Genomic DNA, 20,190 nt, shown 5'->3' with positions numbered 1-20,190 from the left:
TGGCTGGAGGCCATCATTTTGGACCAACGGCAACCGAAGCGGAAGTTCAAACAAACGTGAAACGTAATTTCTCGAAAACAAAACCAAACTGCGGTCCGCATTTATTTGATCAAGCCAAATTGCCAACATCCTCCGCCAGAGCCCCGGGGGGGATTAGGCGCGATCGGGCGAAATTCGAGCAAAACTAGTGATCAATTGCCACTTCTTTGCGCTTCCTGTTTGCGATCCTGAACTGAAGCCGAAGCCGAGGCGATATTAACGATAATGAGGCTGCTGGCCAGCCGGAAGTTTAGCCCGTGGTTCTACTGGCAATGTCGTGGCTTTTGCTAGACATCTTTTCTATGTTTGTTGGAACTTGGGGTACTTTAGCATGACGGAAAGTTATCGCTATGAGTTGCAACTTTTGGAGAAGTTAGTTTTCGAACAGCCCGAAGACGAAAAGTCCGAACAAGAAATGCGCCCAGGGGGAGCGGACAACTTTCATGCCTTTTATTGCTACATAATGGACTGAATTTCCATAAATTATAGACAAGCCCCCTAAAACACTAACGAGATGCCGTAAAACGAGCTATTTTGGAGTTAAATATTCCACTTCAATTTAATATGCCTGACGTCGGTCTGATGGTTGTGGGTTTGGCCATTTATGAAAATTAATCTCATTCAAGAAACGATCGAAGCAAAAGGGATAAAACAAACCGTATCAAGTGTTGACAGAAACGTTTCAATCGATACGTTTCCAGGAATTGGACTTTTATATGTTGTAATAATTTCAAAAACAGGCTCATTCAACTGATTTGAGGCCACGCATTTCATTGCCATCCTTTGTTTCTTTCTGCCACAATTGATTGTTCCTCAAGAAGCCCGAACAATGTATGACTGACCTTACGGTTCGTGGTAAAAGTGAAATCTCCGCTCGAACGTGATTCGCATGAGTGACTAAATGCATCGAGCTCCGTGGCGCACGGAGTGCATCCTCTCGACTTGTTTCACCGTCAAACATGCTTAACCGGAGTAAGTATCATTGTGAGTTGTGGTAAGCACCGCCATCATGTAGATGACATGATGGCAGCTACGTGTTGGCAGTCACATCGGTTGCATCCGCTTCGCCTTCTGTGTCACAGATTCGTAGAATTTGTGCGAAAAGTATGTGCTTTTGCGCTAGGTTGCCGATTTCTCCGGTGGTTCTTTCTTTAGTTTAGTGATAAGAAGCCGAAGCTCCGAAGGCGCTGGTAATCATGGTAATTACAGACCATGATTAAATCATCATGCTAAAGGTGACAAAGCATTATGACCTTGACAGAGAGCTATGGTCAAACCGAGACATGGGGAATTAGTTTCAGACCCACTCATCAACTCGCTGTGCAACTCGCGTCAGAACAATGATAATGATGGAGATTAAAGCGATCATAATCACCCAGTCAGCTTCCAGATTTGGAAGCACATTAACGCGGAGAGCCTCACGATGATGTCGTTATTAGAACGCCACGCGGAAAGTTCACGCCCCAACAGCGTGTAATTTCCAAATGATGATTCGTATTTAATTATGACACGTCTTGGCGTCTTCAACAAAGCCGTTCAGCAATTTAAAGAGCGGGTTTCACTTGATCATTTTTCATTTTCACTGAAGAATTTCCAATGAGCAAATGAAGCAACGTCTTTTTAAATTTGGACACTTACCGAGTTGTAATTGTTGACAGCTTGCTGTTCATCCTGTGCATTATTTTTCTGCAATTGAAAAAAAAAACAACGGTTGAAATGTCATTAAGCATAAGAGTACTTATCGTAACCATAAAACATAAGCAACATCAAAACGCCCAACACGACAACCGGTTACTTATGATTAAGGGGCGTTATGTCAGCTAATACGTCTATGCTTTATACACTTTAAGAGCGTAACTTCTACCGGCCCGATCGCTAGGAATTATACAGATCGGCTTCTTCTTACACGGCAAAAGAGAGATCACACTAATGAAGCTTAAGAGCGGCCACATGCCCTATGCCGCAATTACACTAGGAACGAATCGTAATACTGGTTCGATGCGCCACGTAATGTTGAGAGCCAGGAAGGTACCAGTCGCGGCTTTGGAAAACAGAAAGTGCAACTAACTAACCGGTGTGATGGAGAAAATGCAAACTGTACAGGTATAATAAAGTCACACCACACCACTAAACGGCTAAGCACATTGCGAGATAAATGACAAATATTTGCGTGACAAACTGCCGTTTAAAGGCTTACGGATACGGATTGAACAAAACAAGAAACCAAACGCGGCCCGGTGAATTCCGTTGCAATGCGGTCCGAGGGTTGAGGGTTTTATGTTCACGGGTTGTGCTTCTTTTCGTGTTACATCGCCCATCGGAGGCTTGGAAGAAAGGGTTGCAGAAAGTGTTTTGGAGCAGTGGATTTTCATGTGGAGTTGGAAAAAGTGGGATAATTCTAGGGCCGGCTGGTTTGGCAATTTTTGTGAGGTTCGATTCGGGGAATCTTTCGATTTGTGGTCGCGATCGCAAGCATGTGATTACCGGTAATGAATGTCTTATTTATAGTTGTCTGTTGCTCGTTCCTTTTCTACTCTTCTTTGTTTTAATCTGTTAAGCTTTCCTCTCGTTCTGCTGTCGTTCTTTCGTTCTCAATTCGTATATTTCTTTGTTGCTGTGAGTTTTATAATCTACTTTTATTTTTTAAGGCATATTTTCCGTTATTCTGGGCTTCCTATTACAAAGAAAATAAAATAACAAAACTAAAATGGTTTTAAAAACCAAAATCGAAAGCGTAAATTAAGCTTCTGCAACAGTGTTTCACACATTGTCGCCAAGGAAAGGTGCGAAAAGCGGCCAACAGGACGGAGCAAGAAACGGCCAAGATGCTTGGCGGAAGCGACCCAGCCACTTCGCGTGCCATTCCGCCCACCAGCGTAAATTGCGAGGAATGCAATGGCCGCAAAACGAAAAATCGCCCTCCCATGTAATCGCGGCCGACTCGGCCCCCGGGGGCGGGCAAGGAACAGACGGAACAGCACGAAACACCGAACACGAAAAGCAATCTGATCAACGAATTTTTGGGCTCGCTTCGCAACGCACAATGTCACAAAACAGCCTTTTTGAGTCGAACCGCAGCATAAATCTTTTAGACCGACGACCGCCTCCCGGGTGGGGCAAGGCTATAAATTCTCTGCACCTCTCCGCGGGGCACAGACACGCTTCTTTGGGGCTCGTTTTGGGATCGGAAATATGGGTCTGGGTAAAAAATAAATGAATAATGCGCCAACTTTCGGCCAACTCACTCACGATCGCACTAAGGGAAATTATAAAATTGGCATCGACTCGAACGGTTGTATGAGTGAAACTCCCGTTTTCTATTAGAGCAATTCCGCTACGCGGTCTAAGGAACACAAACCAAGAGAGATCCTCACGTGCGCTTGGCCTCTGGCCGGGCTTCTAAGGAGTAGATCAATTAATGGGAAACAAACTCATGATCCACGCTCAGCTTCGGGGAGTTGCTTAAGGAGGATCATCGTACATTTTCCAGGAAAAAAGATGCATGCAGCACCGTGAACGCGATCCGATGCAGGAACGTGGCGACGGAGCAGCGCGGAACCGTTGGATCTTGCGCCTCTTCGTAGTGATCATCGTACATCCCGCGACGTAGCCGCGATGGGTGTCCGGCCGGATGGGTCACCTTTCGCTTGCGCCAGCTAAAGCTGATATGTTTCCATTTCTACGACTCCGAACTCCGAACGGACGGCGGAAGGGCACGTGTGGCGGCGTGTGTGTAGACGGACGGTACGGTGGACGGCAAGATGTTGCGCTGTCCTGGCACTTTTTCTCCCAAGTGGGCTGCTCGCGGACAGCGAGGTGTGCTTTGCGCGAATATGTTATTGCTTTTGCCTAGCTGCTGGCCAAGGCCCATAAATTATCAGTCGGTTCCGCGCTGGGTGTCATCGAAACCCATTAGTTCCCCCAGTTCGTCGATTAGTGGCGGGGCTCGTAACAATGTAAAGCACTCCACTGGACCTGAAAGCACTTCCACGAAAGACCCTGCGCCGTGTCCCTTGCCGTGACAAATCGTTCGCGTGAAAACTATTGGCTTGGGAGAGAGATAAGAGCAGAACCTGGCGCAATCAAAACCACGAAACAACGGCAGTTGCGTGTGCGTGGTTCACACGCCAAACGTGTCGATTTTCACACCTTTTGCTGAGGTTATGCAAATTGCGTTCGCGGTACAGCATCGCCGGACCGATCAAACAACGCAATGTTGATAATTGTTAATGATAATCTAATAGGCAGCGCCGCAGAAATCACGCTGTTTGTGACTCAATCTTGTGTGAAGAACGCAGCGATGCGTGCTGTGCGCGACGACAAGTGGCCTCCCGAAAGGCATACGTGGGCTGTTCAAAAACTTATGCGATTTTTGAATGTCGGCGGGTTACGTATATTTGATTTTCGATTATGTTGTGTTGGTACTCATGTCAGTATCCTGACATGAGAGCTCCTGACGAGTTGTTGTTGAACCAATTTTTGACAGTTGCTTTGCTTGGACGCGTTTTGACTCATCTTTCATTTTCGAACGAATTCGACCAAATAGAACATCGCATTAACATTGCTCAGGAGCTGACGAACTCTGTCCGAGACGACTCAAATTTGTTTTGTCTACAGTTTTGCTCATCATGAGTTATTGGATCGGGGTAGAACGGCTAATAAAGGATATTACTTGCAAGTTATGCGCCATTTACTCGAAGTAATCCGCCCGGAATTGTGAGAAAACAATAACGACCCTGCTCACACATCGTTGCTTGTGCTCGAAGTTTTGGCCAAAAACATCAAACTTATGATGCCATGGCTAGCTTATTCCTCAGATCTGGCTCCAGGAGACTTCTTTTTGCTCCGGAAACTTAACAGAACCATGAAAGGACAACGCTACGCTACGATGTAGGAGATAAAGACGGTATCGAAAGAGGAGCTGAGCAAGACACGAAAAATTTCACGATTTCGATTTTTTGAAGGTCTTCGAGGATTGGAAAAAACCGCTGGCACAAGTGCATAATATCTGATGGGGATTACTTTAAGGGGACAACATAGATATTCATGAATAAATTTTTTTTAACACAAAAGTCACAAATCATTTTGAACAGCCCTCGTATGCCACAAAAGCGAGCAAATATTTAGCTACATTCAAATTGTCGTGCCCGGCGGGCGTCTTGAATCACTTCTAGAGCTATTTGCGGATTGCGACCACGGAGGACACATGTTATTGACGAGATGGCGCAAACGTTTCCCTCCATTCGTGCCGTGCCTCGAAATTGAGTGCGCAAAATGTTTACCGTATTTTGCCATGTTTTCAGCATCTTGTTCTTCTTATACGCATAGATTTTGCTCCATGTGCACACACTTTCTGACCGCTCTCCGCGTGTGTCCTCGTCTTATCTGCTCTGCCCGGAGTCAACCAATCTTTATGGTGTCCGCACCTTGGTCACCCCGAATGAGATCATCGTCGCCGTTAAATTTGGCAAAACAAAAAAAATAGATGGAGGTCAAGCAGGCAATAACACGACTTGTCCTATCGGAACCGCACCGCTCGAACGAACGTTTGGAGGCGCCAGGCGCGTAGGACCCTTAGGTGTGACAGGCATAGAAAGCTCCAATCCCACCGAAAATACATTAAAAACTAGAACTTCGGGCGGGGAACCCACTTGGGAAACTATTTACAATGCACGGCACGCCAATTCACACGCTTCGTGTCCACGACTCTTCTGGTTTACTCTGTGTCTTCTACTGATGTCACCCCGCCACGGAACCGGTCGGCTGACCGCCGGAATATGCGTGCCGCCGCTTAGCTGTGCTTAGCGTGGCCAACACTTTAAGCGTAGTGTCCGATTGCACGATCGCCGCGGCGACATGGTGGCACCGGGGGTCCCGCTATCGATCGCAATCATCTCGCCATTAATCGGCTGCACCGCGTTTGACCCGGGTGTACCCGGCTCCATTTCCCGGCTGCTGCTTCTCCGTCCGTCGATTTATGCTTTCGTTCGTTAACGGGGATTAATTACATTTTATTAACACGTCCACCACTATTTACACAAACCGGCGGCCCGAGGACCTTCTGGGTCCGGCTGGAAGCGCATCTTCCCAGCACTCTTTTTGCAACCCCTTTGGCAGACGTGCTTCCTCGCTCCGATTCCTTGCCCACGGCACACTCTTAGAAGCACACGTACAACACGAAAGCGACGCTTGGTGGTGGTGTTGGAAAGCAGATCGCACATTTAGCACTCAAAGGAGGAGTTTAGCTTCGTTTAGCTTAGATTGGACCGAAGGTACCGCACCGTTTGGCCGGAGTCATTTCGACAGAAGATGCAACGGCACTGCAGCTCTCTGCTGCAATGCGTTAGTAACGCTCCCATGCCGGAGGGCCCGTCAAGGTTGGCGTCCTGCCAACCGACGCAATCGGGCTCACTGCGCACCAGACAACGGCGAACGGCGTTAAAATTTTACATTACATTACACCTTTTTGACTATTTGAGGACTATAACTATGGCTGAGATCACGAAAAAGAACAGAAAACCGAAACCGAGAGAACCGGACAGAAACGTAAGGGCAGAATAGTGTCGACGGCACCGGGTACTAGGACATCCAGAACTGCACTGCGCTAGGTCAAAGGGAGATTCGTTGGCTTTTCCGGCTTTCCCCGACGACTCTGTGTGTGTGTGTTTTGGCGTCTGCTTTCCACAGACGGCGAGAGCGAGACGGCGGGCACGCGTTGGACAGTGGGAAAATCCTTCGATGTGCCAATTTCCTGTGCCATTAACCCAAAGCCTTGGCATGCCGAGGGCACCAACTGCGCGCAGAGCACACAGCCTTGAGCTTTGAAACTAGTAAAATTTGGCAACCCCAAAAAGCATTCCATCAGTTTCTGGCACAAAAAATATTTAAAGAAGAACCGTCTGGCGCGTCACCATCAGAACCACCCTGTGGCAGTGTCCGTATCCGGATGGTCGCGGATTCTCCCTGTGGTCTCGTTGGTGTGCTGCCGGCGTTTGGTTTGTTTTGAAGCGAACCGGAGCATGCGCAGCCCGGCGAGGACCCGCTTCGTGACCACTCGTGTCATCTCGCTTTCGGTATCAATGTCAAAAAACCGGCGACCGATGACATTATACCCAACGACAGCTGCGCTGCGACGTCACGCGCGCCGTCGTGACCGGCGGTCGCCGGTCGGGTGCAATGCAACCGAAGACGCCACCCGCAAGGACATCATCGGCATCGTCGGAGAGTGAAAGTTGCGGAACCGATCGACCGACCGATTGTTTGGCGGGGCGGATTTTCGGGAGCGAACCACGGAACTCGATACCTGGCTCTGCCGGTACCTGTTGCGCCTTGGTTGGGGCGAGTGTGGCTCCCATCATGGAGGTCCAGCCCGTAGTATCTCCAGCGAGATCAAACAGCGAGCGAGAGCGAAAGCAATTAAGGGAGTGCGCAAATATTTAGATAATCTACCACACGCTCGAGAGACGGTCCGTATCGGGCATCAGATGTTTTCGATGATCAGGTTAATAAGGGTACCACCGCGTAAGTCGCACTATCCGGCGATCTACGTGAATCTACCGAGGTTCGCCGTTGGGCGGTGTATATCAAACAAACCGGGTCTGGGGCGGAGATTACGTATCGGCGCACTTTGTATCTACTGACTACTAACGCGCCATTAGCCCAGCATGGCACGCATGCAATCGCGGCACGCGGACCTGCAACATTTCACCAAACACTTGCCGCTAATGGGCCGACAACCCTGGGATTGTGCGCCGATGCCGGTGAAGTGGCGCCGATTCGGTTTCTGCATCATTTCGCGCCGATGCGGTCAGAGCTCGTTGCACAATCGATGAGCCCGGAGAGCGCTAATTCATTACTGGTGTTTGTTTTCCGGTTATCTTTCAAGCCCATTTTATGACTCCTGGGTGACTCCAATTACTTAGCGTGAAGCTCTCGAAAGCGCGAGCGTGATCGTGAATGGCGCTCCCAGCTCCCGAAAGTGACCGGCGGTGCTAAACTGGGGACCGTTTGCACCAATTAGCTGCCTAATTGATCACTCAGCTCTTGACACGATAACGCTGGCACGGCCTTACAGAGCCGCGTTTCCCCCGGGAGCCGGAGACACAAGCTTTTCGTCGACGAGTCCCGCGATGGTGTTGATGAGGTCCAAATGGGCCGAATGACTAGCTTCCCCTTAGGGGCTATCTAAATTGATCTGATTAGAGAGTCGCACCCCGACAGTCCCAGAGAGAAAGAGAGAGAGGTGAACTCGTTCGAAAATGTCAGCTGCATAAGCGTTTAGTTTGTGGCTGTGGATATTTGGACACCAGCCCCCAGACCAGCTTGTGTTGAACGCTCGGCCAAGACGGCAACCACGCGTTGGCAGTAGATTAGCATATTTGGGCAATCATTGGAACTTTCTCGTGAAAAGGGATACATTTGTTTGTTACGTTTATCAAAAGACTAGCGTAGAGGATAGCCACACGATAGCCACAACGCGTAGACAACAAGACACCATGTTTTGGGTTCGCAAAAATCGCAAACCGGTTTATCGTATTGCTTTATCAGCAAAAACTCGAAAAGACGATTGGAACCTGATTTTTGCTAAACATAATCAAATAACAAAACCCAATAGACTACTGAGTGGTTCAATAGGTTTTGCGCTTCAATAACAGAGGGATACTAAGTGCAACCAAAGTAAATGATACTAGCCTAAATTTATTTGCTTATGTTGGTACACTCTTCATATGAACGTCTGTGAAGTTTCATTTCAATCTATCACATTATTCTTGGTTTACAAGCCATTTAGTATCAACGTGTTATCGTGCAGTGATTGAATTTTTATTTCTGGAACGTTTAAAAGCAAAGGAAATTTATGAACGAATGTTGAAAGTGTATAAGAACTCTTCGCCTTCAATTAGTACAGTACAGGGTGTTCCATCACGATCCATACTATTGAAATGTTGAATAACTTCACTATTTGTCAGTAGATTTTGACAAATAAACAAGATTTATTTAGAGTATAGAACGCCGTTTATTAACAATTCACCCAGAATATAATATCGATCAAATGACCGCCTCCATTACAAACACGCGGCTCTTTTTTGGGCATTTTTCAATTTTGATTTCCGTTGTGATGTTAGCTTTCAGTTCTTCAATGGTCTTCGGTTGGCTGGTATAAACCGTACTTTTCAAATAACCCCACAGAAAGAAGTCAGAAGAAATTCGGCATTAATAAGAATGCACAGTTTTCATAGTTGAACGAATATTTTCAATGTATAGCGCTTCAATTTCAGCCCACTGTTTTACCGTAAATTGATCCATGACTAAGACGGCATAGATAAACGTTTCAAAATGTGGCTGATTTGTATAAATCGACTGAAAAATGGTGGAGTTATTTAAAATTTCCTTAGTAGGGATCGCGAAGGAACACCCTATAGAAAAATGGGTTGCTGAAGTTAGACGTCGTCGTACAAGTCTTGAATATGATCCACGTCAAGGACGTCCAAAAACAGTAGCAACAACTGAAATCGCAGGAAAAATGCGAGGTACCGTATCGGAAAATCGTCAAGAGTCTGAAAAAGAATTAGTAAAAGTCCTAAAGTGACCCCAACACTATGGATGAGACTTGGGTCTATCACCATGATCCTGGGTCAAAATAAGAGGCTAAAGAATGGTGTGAAGGCGTTTGGCTCCAAAACGAGTTCGTCCTTAAAATCGGCCAAGAAGGTGTTAGTATCAGTTTTAAGGGATGCGGATGGAATTTGGGCATTGGGAACTTGCAAACTTGGTAAAAGAATAAATTTTGAATATTATTGTAACCTTTTAGACCAGCTGCAGCACAAAAAATCGTGATAATACCCGCTTTGAACAAGAAAAAAATCCTTTTCCATCAGGACAATGCACCGTGTCACAAACGCATTTCAAACTATAAAATTGTGTTTTTCTTATCGAGACGCAAAACTTATTGAACAGCCTGACAGTAGAGCAGAGTTGTTCCATCATCCATTGCAACCCATTTCTTCCTCCAAAACATCGGAAGTCGAACGAAAGGTTAACATTAGTTACGTTCCGATGCGCAAAATGCGCATTAGCGCAATGGTACCGAAGAGGGGCCCCTAAAGCCAGTTGCTGCTGATGACGGATGTGCTTACCACCAAATGTGCATTCAAATGCCAAACGCTGTGCGAAAGAGACGAAACCGGTTCCAAGTCGGATGGCAGGTTTCTTTTTTTTTCCTTGCCATCCGTTGTGCCTAAATTCCGAGAAATGTGAAAAAGTGCACTCCGTCGCCGGGCGTTTGGCGTGTATCCATCTTGCAGAATGTGCACGAGCAAAACAAAACCGCGAATCCGTGCGCCATGTTCATCTCTGCTGTGGCCCCTCGCGAAAGAAAGCGCCCGCGGGCCGGCGGGAATGTCAGATGGGATCTCTTGCGCGACATTCACGACGCGATGTCGCCGCTAAATGCGAAGACATGACGGAAGATTTTCATCGAAGCGCGAACACGAAGGGGTCTCTCGCGCAGGAGCCCTGCACACCCTCCCTCGGTGACCTTGAGAGGTGGCATGCCACCGGTGGTGATGCTGACGCCGCGGTGTATATCCACACCTGGCACGTTTCACAGTCAAGGCCATCAACGTCATCGCCGTCAGTGGCGGCAGTATTTTCATCTCTCCACACCGAGCGGCGGCTCCAGGCGCAAGACATTGCCGAGACCTTTGCGCCGACGCCGAGGACTTTGATTAACGTGATATGCTCTCCTCGGGGTCCCCATTAAGTGTCATTTGGGATGGATGCTCGCTCATTAGGGGGACAGCTCGTGCTCCGAGGAGAGACGGATATTCGTGAGACCCGGCGTGACACCAGGGACCTGATAAATCGCGTCCTTTCGTGCTACTTACTCGGTGGCGCGCAATCGCGATGCGAGACACACACGTAACTGACCTCGCAAACGACGGCCTGATCGTACGGACCGATGTTTGTGGAATCGTCAAGTGCCACAAATGCACACATGGCCCCGCGCAGTCCACGCGGAGAGATAGTTGTTGTGGGAGCTTCCACCGCCCAAAAGCTTCCAGCCGCTTGCTGGGACCGGTTGTTGCGACCGTTTGACTCATCACTAAAAATAGCTCCATGAGCTCCATGCGCGAACTACGGACAGGCAGTGCTCGTGCGAAACCGATTATCATTGGTATGCCAGGGCGCGCAGAAGCGAACGCTCCGGTGGCACCCCGAAAACCGTTCCACGAAATCGGTTAATTGTCTCGAACTTCTTCCTCCTCGAGGCGTGACAACACGGTTGGGGCCGCCCGCGGTCACGGTCTTAGGGATTAGGCCATTAAACGCTCAAAAGGTTCCACAAACCACGCACGCGGAAGGAGCCTTCTTGGGCGAATTTCGGCGAAGGACACACACCGAGAGCCGACCGACGGAACCGGTTCCGTTGGTGGCGCGCGCGGTTGCCGCGTTGTCATAATTTTTCTCCGTCAGATCGTTAAAGGCAGATTTTGCAGATGGAAACGAACTGCAGGAGGAGGGCCCAGAGTGCTGACCGACCCCCGGCCAAAGTCACCCTCGCGGGTGCTGGTGTTACTGCAGGTGACACCGCGCACCACAGTCGGCTTCTTCAGCTTTTAGTCTCTTGGTCCGTGTCGCCGATACCGAGAGCAGCGCAGAACAACATGCAGAACGACTTCACCGCGAAGCGAACGCCGGAACACGTTGATGTTTAATGCAAATTTATTTTTTTTTGTACCACCAGAACCACCTCCCAGCAGCAGAACCGGTGTGTGTGTGTGGCCGCCCGGCGGGAGGGAGAAGCAGGAGAAGCTGGAGCGTGTTTTAGTGATATTTTCTTAACAGGCCACCTAAAGAACCAGCCGGGCTCATGAATGGGCTCTTAAATGAGGCGATTTTTCAACGCGCGTCCTTTTTTTCCTGTTCTTCGGTGCTGAAGACTGTTGCTCGGCAAGATCCGGATTACCACCGGGGCAGGCAATGCGCAATCTCCGACGGCAGACTTTGAACGCTCGCTCCGCGTCGTTATCATATTACGCCAGAGAGCGCTACAAGTCAATCGGGACGCTAGCGACGTGAAAAATGGAACGATTCATGGACGACGACAGCGGCAAGACACATTTGTGCACCGGACCAGGGCGATCGAGCCACGACTTAGTGCAGCGATTGCAGCGCCGGCAGGATCAAGCTGAAGTACGAAAAATATTTATGATCATTCGCAGCCGATGATCGCAGCTAAATGTTGCCGCCTTGTTGCTGGATTGCTAAGTTGGGGCATCATCGACAAGATCGGGGTTTTTTCTTTTCGGGACGTAGCTCACACCCGTTTTCTCAATTCTTAGTCATGAAGACAGGAAACGATGACGTAAGGATGGTCCGATTTTAGCGGTGTTCAATCACTCTCAATCGATGGAATTTGAACCGTTTTTATCGAGAAATCGCCCGGCCAGTCACGAGACTTTACGCACTTCATTCACGCACCTTCTACCGGCATGATTGATCGCGATACGAGAGTGCGTACATTGCGATACGTGTGAAAGGCGGACGGTAAAGCGAGATACGAGAACCAGAACTTGACCTTTAGTACGCAATGGAACGAATGCTCGAAGGTAGAACGCTCATGTGTCGATCCGCCCCAAGAAACGTTGAAATCATTCACAGTACGAAGTCGAAGAAATCTACGTAGTTCTACGCTTAACTACGATCGAGCTTTGGGAATTAATAACAATCGAAAACTCAAAGCATCTAGTGCCAAATCCTTAAAGTACATCAACGTTCTAGTAAAGTATCCGAGTCGGATACTTGATGCCTGTTAGACTTATTGTCAAATTATTTTTTGCCACTTTATTCGCTAAATGTTATCACGAAACGAGGCTCATTCGAGGCTTTGAGGCTATTGCATTTCCAATGGAAATTCTTGTGCGAAATTGGAATGTTTGTTTAAGACCTACGAGACTTATTAATTTATTGACTCACATATTTGAGCCCTAAGAACTGGAATTGCGGAAATGAAAAAATTGACACTCTAAAGTAATCGTTGTAGTTATTGTGTTGTAATCATTGGGAGACATAGTCCGTGCTCTGAAGATAAGAAGCGTAATGGAACAAAATGTTCCAAAACAATGTTCCTATAAAGCCTCCATTTTCATGGATTTTTTTGTACGAAAACCTATATCGGAAAGGAATATGGTCTCTTGTGACTCATCAAAGGAAAAAATTGCGACATCGAGGATTCAAGTCGATTGTCGAGACAAAACAGAGCCGAAAGATATCAGTGCCGATAGATCCAGCTATCTGGACCGACGGATTATTCGTTGACACAATTGTCAGTCGCCTCAGAAAGGAGACCCATTCTTGAGGGTGATAAAAGAAACCGTTTGTTGATTTTTGTTTGGGATCTCCAGTTATTTACGCCAAAGAATGTACGTAAGTGTTAAGTGTGTTGGTGTAACAATCCCAACAATTCCTAAACTGATAATTGCTGATTGCTGGAAGCATCGATTGGCTGTGACAGTAATTAGTAAATGCCTGTACCCGGGGCTGCACGTTTAATGTTTGACGAATAAGTGATAATACCTGCTAGATATCTCCCATATCTAGGACTGACCGCCTGGCGGACCAATCCCCCCAAAACTGGATCACGTCTTGCGTAAGACAGCGCCGCGGCTCCGTCAACTCCTCCGTCACTCCGACGGCCGTTTATGAGCCGTGACATTGCAAAACAATCAATAGCCTCAAACCACTTTTCCAACACTCGGCAACGGGTTTTGATCGGTAGCGATACGGTCGCAGAAACCCATGTCACCTGTGTGGCACCTGCATGTGTGTGTGTGTGCGGCTTAATCACAAGCAAACAAACAACCATTCCACCGCAGGTCGGCACCCACTTGTGTCCCACCGGACCCCACCGGTGCACCGGTCATGGCGGCGCAATCTACAATTAAAAGCAATTATAAACGTAAATGAAGCCTTTTTTCTTCACCGCCAGGGCCCAGGAACCTCAAGAAGCCTGGTTGGTCAACTGACGCTGCCGCTGTCAGGCTGGGGTTTTAATTTATGCCAACATAAGGCTCTCGAGGGGTTAGTGGCGCGCTCGAGTCTGGTATGTGTGTTGAGAGCCCTCGCGAAGGATACGCAATCCCCGCACGTGCTGAATGGCCAGCACCTAGCATTACGCTATCAGTCACAGACACGGTCGGACTGTTGGGAAGGGTTGCTGCGCCGTGGGAGTTCCACCGCCTAATGAACGGTCATCAAGATACTGTAGAAGACGTCATTGATGGCACGCAAAATTTATTGCCACACCACGCGCGCGACCTACATCGCCCCACTACTGGTTCGGAGCCCTGCCGAACCACTCCTGACAGCGCATCATTGACGCCTCCGCCTCCTACACAATGCATTTGTTTGACTTGTGGCGCCCCCCCCCCCCACACGTGTGTCGGTCATTAAATAGGACGCGATTTCACCGAGTAGATCCCGCGATACCATCTGACTGCCATCGCCAGCAACGCACTTGGATCTAGGCGCAGTGCTAATTACAGTACCCAAGTCCAAGAACTGGCGACCTGACCGGAGGTTGCAAATTAATTGCTAGAACTCCGCTCTGAACGGGCGATCGTGCGCGATAGCTAAACAAACCGGGTGCTAATCGTTGATTGATCGTGGAAGTTGCGCTATGGTACTAACTTGGCAACGGTGCCGAAGTGTTGGTCTCGAAGTCGGAATGCGTCAAGCGTCAGACACTTGTGGTGCCGCGGAATTTGCCGCGAGACCAGTAGCTGCGAGCTTCGCGACCAACTGGACTGGACGACGTGACCAACCTTGGATCCGCCAGCTCCGCGGCGGGAGTGTCGTGAACTTTTGACACCCTTGCCACTCGGCCTGCTGAGAGCATTCATTTTTCATTCCGGCCGGCACCTGCGGGCCTGCCTCGCGAAGCGAAGACAAATGATCCTTCGCCATCGCGGGCATGTGCGGACAGTTGCAAATTTGTCGAAATAGATACGCGCGTGTGTGTGGTCAGAGGCCCTTCGGTGAAGGGGGGCCGTAACCGGATAGTGTCTTGGGCTGGGCGCGGCCAATCAGCGATCAGTGTGTGATTGGCCGCATACATTATTGACAGCGCGCTGTCTTCTCTTTCGGTCTGGGAGCCGAAAGTTTTTGCATTAAAATTTAACAAAACTGTTCATTTGGCTCCTTCATCCTTCAACAGTCATCCCCGTCCGTAACGAGCGTCAAGAAAGCGTCCAGCGTCACCGGGTGTCATTAACCTGCGAACGCAAATCCAATTTCAACTTCATCAACAGGACGGGATCAATAATTCAAAAAGGTGGAACCGGTTTTTGGGCCGGGAGGCTTCTCCCCTCTCTATATCAATCATTGACGGTGGCCGGGCCGGGCAGGGCCGAGAATGCCACACCCTAAGGTTCCGTGCGGAACGACCTCACACATAGAGGGCTTCCCGTTCGACGGCCATATTCTTCCCTGACTCTAGGCATTCAATCAACTTCACATGACCTTGTGGAATGCACCGCTGCCTCGCCGCCCGCTCGGTGGCAGAGTCCAGCCAGTGTGATAGTAAATTATCGCCGTGAAGTGATGCGCCCGCGATAGCCCCGCGTGACACGGCGTCGCCGCGCTCCATTCCGTGGAAAAAGTGGAAAAGCTTTTAAAATCAAAACACATCTTATCCAAGGGAACCCCCGGAATGGAAGGAACGGCCAATAAAGCGACGATTGGGTGTGGCCATTAAAACTCATCAGGGTTAATGATTGGGTCGCGTGTCCCTCTAGAACGCAAGACACGGCGCTACTGCTACGGTGTGTTCGCCCTCATCGATCTCATCTGTCAGCACAGGGTGAGAGCCAGTGGAGAGGGGGCCAGTAGTAATTAGGCCGCAAAGCTGCTAATGAAAATGGGAGCACTTTTCCAATCTCGTCGGGTGGGAACTTCCCGGCGCTGTAACGTGATCCAATCCTTTGCCCGGCCTTAAATGGGGTTTCCACTCGCTGGCTTATTAATGCAAATGCGCACTAAATCCGCGCCCGGTGACGGCTGCCCGAAGACGAAGGGCGACCGGTTCTGTCCTGTCTGTCCTGGCGGGCGGCGGTCGGGCGGGGATTGCGGTTACTATTTGCGCCCGGCCGAGCATCATAAGCACCTAGCGGGGTGACGGTGAGTCATCGGCACGCATTTGCGACACCTCAAGACACGCCAGAAAGATAGACGCTGCTCTCGCGAAGCCACTGACGCTGTTTGCGATCTTTCGTTGGGCTTTATTGGAATTCACACCCGAGTGGGGTACCTCGGTTTCGTGAATTTATTACTCCTCACCCCCGCTATGTGGAGATCTTGAGTCATTTGGCTTTGGCAAATACTAATTCCATGCAGCGGTCGTTTGATGTTTCAACGGCAGCGCGAAGTCAATGAGTCAGGGTCAGCCGCGCCGAAGTAATTAAGCCTTTCGGGGGGTAATATCGCTGTGTAAATATCAATCAAGTCGGAAAGTGATCTCCCGCGCTATCGCTCAATCGTATCTCCATCGTCTCCAATCTGCCCTCTAGCGCGACGGAAAGTCACTCCATGCCCACCGGTCGGCCGGCCAAGCGGCTAATAAATCACCCGAACCTATCCCACCGGTCGGTCGGCCGACCTGGGCCGTACGTGTGGGTCACAAGAGCCACAATCAAATTACTATCATTAGGCACCGGAGCATGAGTCGACACTCGTTATGCTGCGCCACGCCAAAGAAGCCTCGCGGGGTGCGGCGGCAAATCACAGCACCGTCGTCGGGGAAGGACCGTTTATAATTTTAAAATGAGTTGCAATTTCGCTAAACGTTTCCCCCGCGCGTAGTTCGTGACGTTTGATGTGGTTCTATGTTTTCGCCCTTTTTTATTTCTAGGTCAATCTGTGGCCCTCGGCGGCCGGTCTTAAATGTCGTGCCGGCTATCCGATTCGATCGTTCAACGGAGGAATAGATCATCCCAATTTTGACTCACTCGCACCGAGCGAGTCAGAGATTATTTTTACCCCGAACCGGATGATGTGAGTTTGATATTTTTCCAAACACCTTCTCCGACGTGAGTTTAATATCCGGAATGATGTACTGCCGGCGCACTCGAACTGCGTTACACTTGAGTTATGGGCGCGCCCGCGTGTGCCAGGAAAATGTGTTTCCAATTCTAGACTCTAGACCATAACAAAACCCATGTGATCTCACACAGCTCGCCCGAGCGAGGCGAGCGCGTTCGGTTCGGTTAATGGAATTCACATTCCTCACTGTCCAACATTAACCATATCACCCGATCCACGGCAGCGCTCCTCGAAATAAACTAGTGCAGGCGCTACTAAGTGCTATCCTCCTTCACCCGGACCACGGCCCGACACACGATGATTCTCCATTTTCCGTGGAACCGCTCCGCCAAACGAAATAGTCCAACTATTATTCGCCACCAGTAGAGGGAACCTAAAAATAACATCCAAGTCATGCTCCTGCTCGCTTGGGTGGCATCGACGGTGCGCCTGGAATATGCTGGAAAACATGCCGATACTCTGTTGGATTTTGTGCGAAATTTGACCAACCAAAAAGGGCTGGCCCAAGTTCCGAAGAAGCGAGCCCTAATTGAAACATTCATCACCGGGATCCGGGATGTTCGAAGAAGATCATCGTCCCTGTGCGAATGTGCCATCTGTAGGAGAGGAGCGCGAGTCGGAAGTGTTCGTCAAGCTGCCGATTAATTGTGGGCTCTCTCCCCAGACTGGGTGTAGAGCAACAGGAAGCAACAACTTCCCTCTTCAAACGCAGTCGGCTCTCAAATAACACAGAACGCCCCTTTTGCCCACGACGACGACGACAACGACAAATAGACGTTGAGGGGATGAATCGGGGATCATTAGCCAGAATGTTCTGCCTGCTCCCGTGATATGCTTCCGCTTTGGCCTTCGCCACAGGAGGGACATTATCATAATCATCATCGTCGGCACACCTGGACACACGCTCGGTACAGAACGCTCACTTCACCACACCTGGTCGCGGCGAGAGCGTTTCCGTGCCAGTTTCCGGAACCGATCCATCAACGTTGTTCTGCGGGGCGTTGAGGACTTTTGTCAACCGAAACATTGCGATTCGCTGACTCGCCAACATCACACCGTTTTTTGGTGGATGATTGATCGCCGATCGGCCGAGACACGGCAGGTTGACGAGTGCGCGAGTTGACATGCTCTCGGCATTTATCGACACACACGATTGCGTCTCATTGCGGGCATCACGGTGCGCATCGGGCTGGCGCCACCTACGGGCCCTGGACAGGATCTTCGCAGCAACAAGTCAGAAGGTTACAGCAAAGGTCAGAATGTTGCCGTGATGTTCTTGGGTCCGGAGATCTTGCCGAACCGATCTCGGACCGTACGGCGGTCCCTTTTTAGTGGGAAGCCCCGAGCAGGTAGCAGAGGACCAACATTCGGGATTCCAGGAACGCACCAGAGTAGGGACCGGGCGTTAGCGGGCACAGACACATAATTTATGATCGACCCCCGTAGCCGCGCAGTCCCACCAGCGCGCGGGACCCGTTCGTCTCGTTAGAGCTGCCGAGTTCGAGAGCCGTGTCATAAAATCATAAATTCATTTCCGTTGCCCGCCCCAGGCCAGGCGCTTCCGTCTCGGCGAGCCAGAAGTGTGAGCCAGAAGGGAGGTTGAAGAGTTTGCGAAGAGTTTTGCATAAGACATCTCTCAAAAAATGGCCGCTTGGCTGGATCGCCGTTATCCGGAAGATTGCGCGCCGGGACTGCCGCAACGCAACTTTGTGTTTACTGTCGATAGAAAATCGAACACCGGCCAGGAAAAAAAGTGACAGATCTTAAGCCCCACTCGACGTGCGCGGGCGCAAAACGCACGAACGTCGAAGATGTTGCTATTTTTCCACGCGAAGCACGCGAAGAACAATAAACAATGGTGGTGGTGTTTTCTTATAAATTTTTTTGAGGATTTTTTTTCGACACGCCGCACGATTCGAATGTGGCTCCGCGAGCGTGTGGAACACATATTTTCCGAGTGCGAAGAAAACATAGCAAAAGCCAAAGTAAAAACAACACTTCGCCAATCGACGGGGGCCGGGTGGAATGAAAATAAAACTCCAAAAACCCTTCGGCGTCCGGTGCGGGCGCGATCAACAAGAAAATCAGGCGAAGCAGCGAATTGCGCTGCGAACAGCAAAAACCCGCGAATCGGGGGTAGATTATCACGACGAACATGGCACGGCTCGGCACGGCAAGCATATTATGTGGGGAAGTCGCGGTCAGCTCGCGGGCCCTCGCCTCGGTGGGTCTCGTCTTACGAAACGTTACGAAACGAACCCCAAAGTACCGGTATTCCGCGGGCAACCCTGTCCCGGTCCGGCCACATATTCCGGCCGGATCGAAATGATGTGTAAGGAGAAGTCCAACAACACACCACCAACAGGGTACCCAAATTTCCGTCCACTCGGCCGGAATCCGGTGGGGTTGTAGAACGTGATTTGCATGGTTCATTAGCTGGCCACCGTGTGTTGTGTTGTTCTCGGGTTTTGGGAGAACGCTGATGACCACTGCGAGCGAAGCTCCGTGATCGATTGAAGGTCTCCAAATCCGTTGGCGACAGGCCGCGGTGCCACTGGATACGGGGAAACCCATTCCTTCCAGGAAATCATGGTCACGGATTCATAATAATCGCCGGGAGTCGGCCCTTAGTTGCATCGTGTCGGCGTGCCGGAACATCGGCCGGCTGTGTGACAGGTGTGATTAATTACTGGACACCGGACGGATTGGCGATTTAAAACAAAATAAAAAAACGACCACTAAATCCGGGGCGCCGGCCGGCGGACATGCAAATACCGGCGCGAACATGGCCACGACTGACAGGTCTGGGGAGTGGATTAAGCAAACGGTAGCTGAGCAGTGCCTTGCGCAATGCGCTGAATGGAAAGAAATGTTCATAAGCGAAAACAAAAACATGCCAGACACATAACAGCCCAGCATTCCGGCTGTGTCAGCCAAAAGTCAGCCAACATAAGCAGCTGGAGGCAGCAGCATTCCCGGGTGTGTAACCGGACATTAATTAATGAAATCACATCCACCGGGACCGGGGGGTTCGTACTCCGGGCGAGGCCATCA

At 49.7% G+C, this 20,190-nt stretch overlaps 1 protein-coding gene across 1 annotated transcript in view; it reads right to left on the bottom strand.

Annotated features, from left to right (window-relative positions):
* LOC128275179 (uncharacterized) overlaps positions 1–20,190 on the bottom strand; it is an 81,463-nt gene that overhangs the window by 37,471 nt on the left and 23,802 nt on the right. The window contains exon 3 of the mRNA XM_053013592.1: positions 1,678–1,725. Within this exon, the coding sequence (XP_052869552.1) occupies positions 1,678–1,725 (48 nt within the window). The remainder of the gene's footprint in view (positions 1–1,677; positions 1,726–20,190) is intronic.

This window comes from Anopheles cruzii, chromosome 3 (genome assembly GCF_943734635.1).
Source record: "Anopheles cruzii chromosome 3, idAnoCruzAS_RS32_06, whole genome shotgun sequence".
In the NCBI taxonomy this organism is placed as follows: Eukaryota; Metazoa; Arthropoda; class Insecta; order Diptera; family Culicidae; genus Anopheles; species Anopheles cruzii.
Note: the sequence above shows the minus strand (reverse complement) of the source record. Positions and strands in the feature narration are given on the sequence as shown.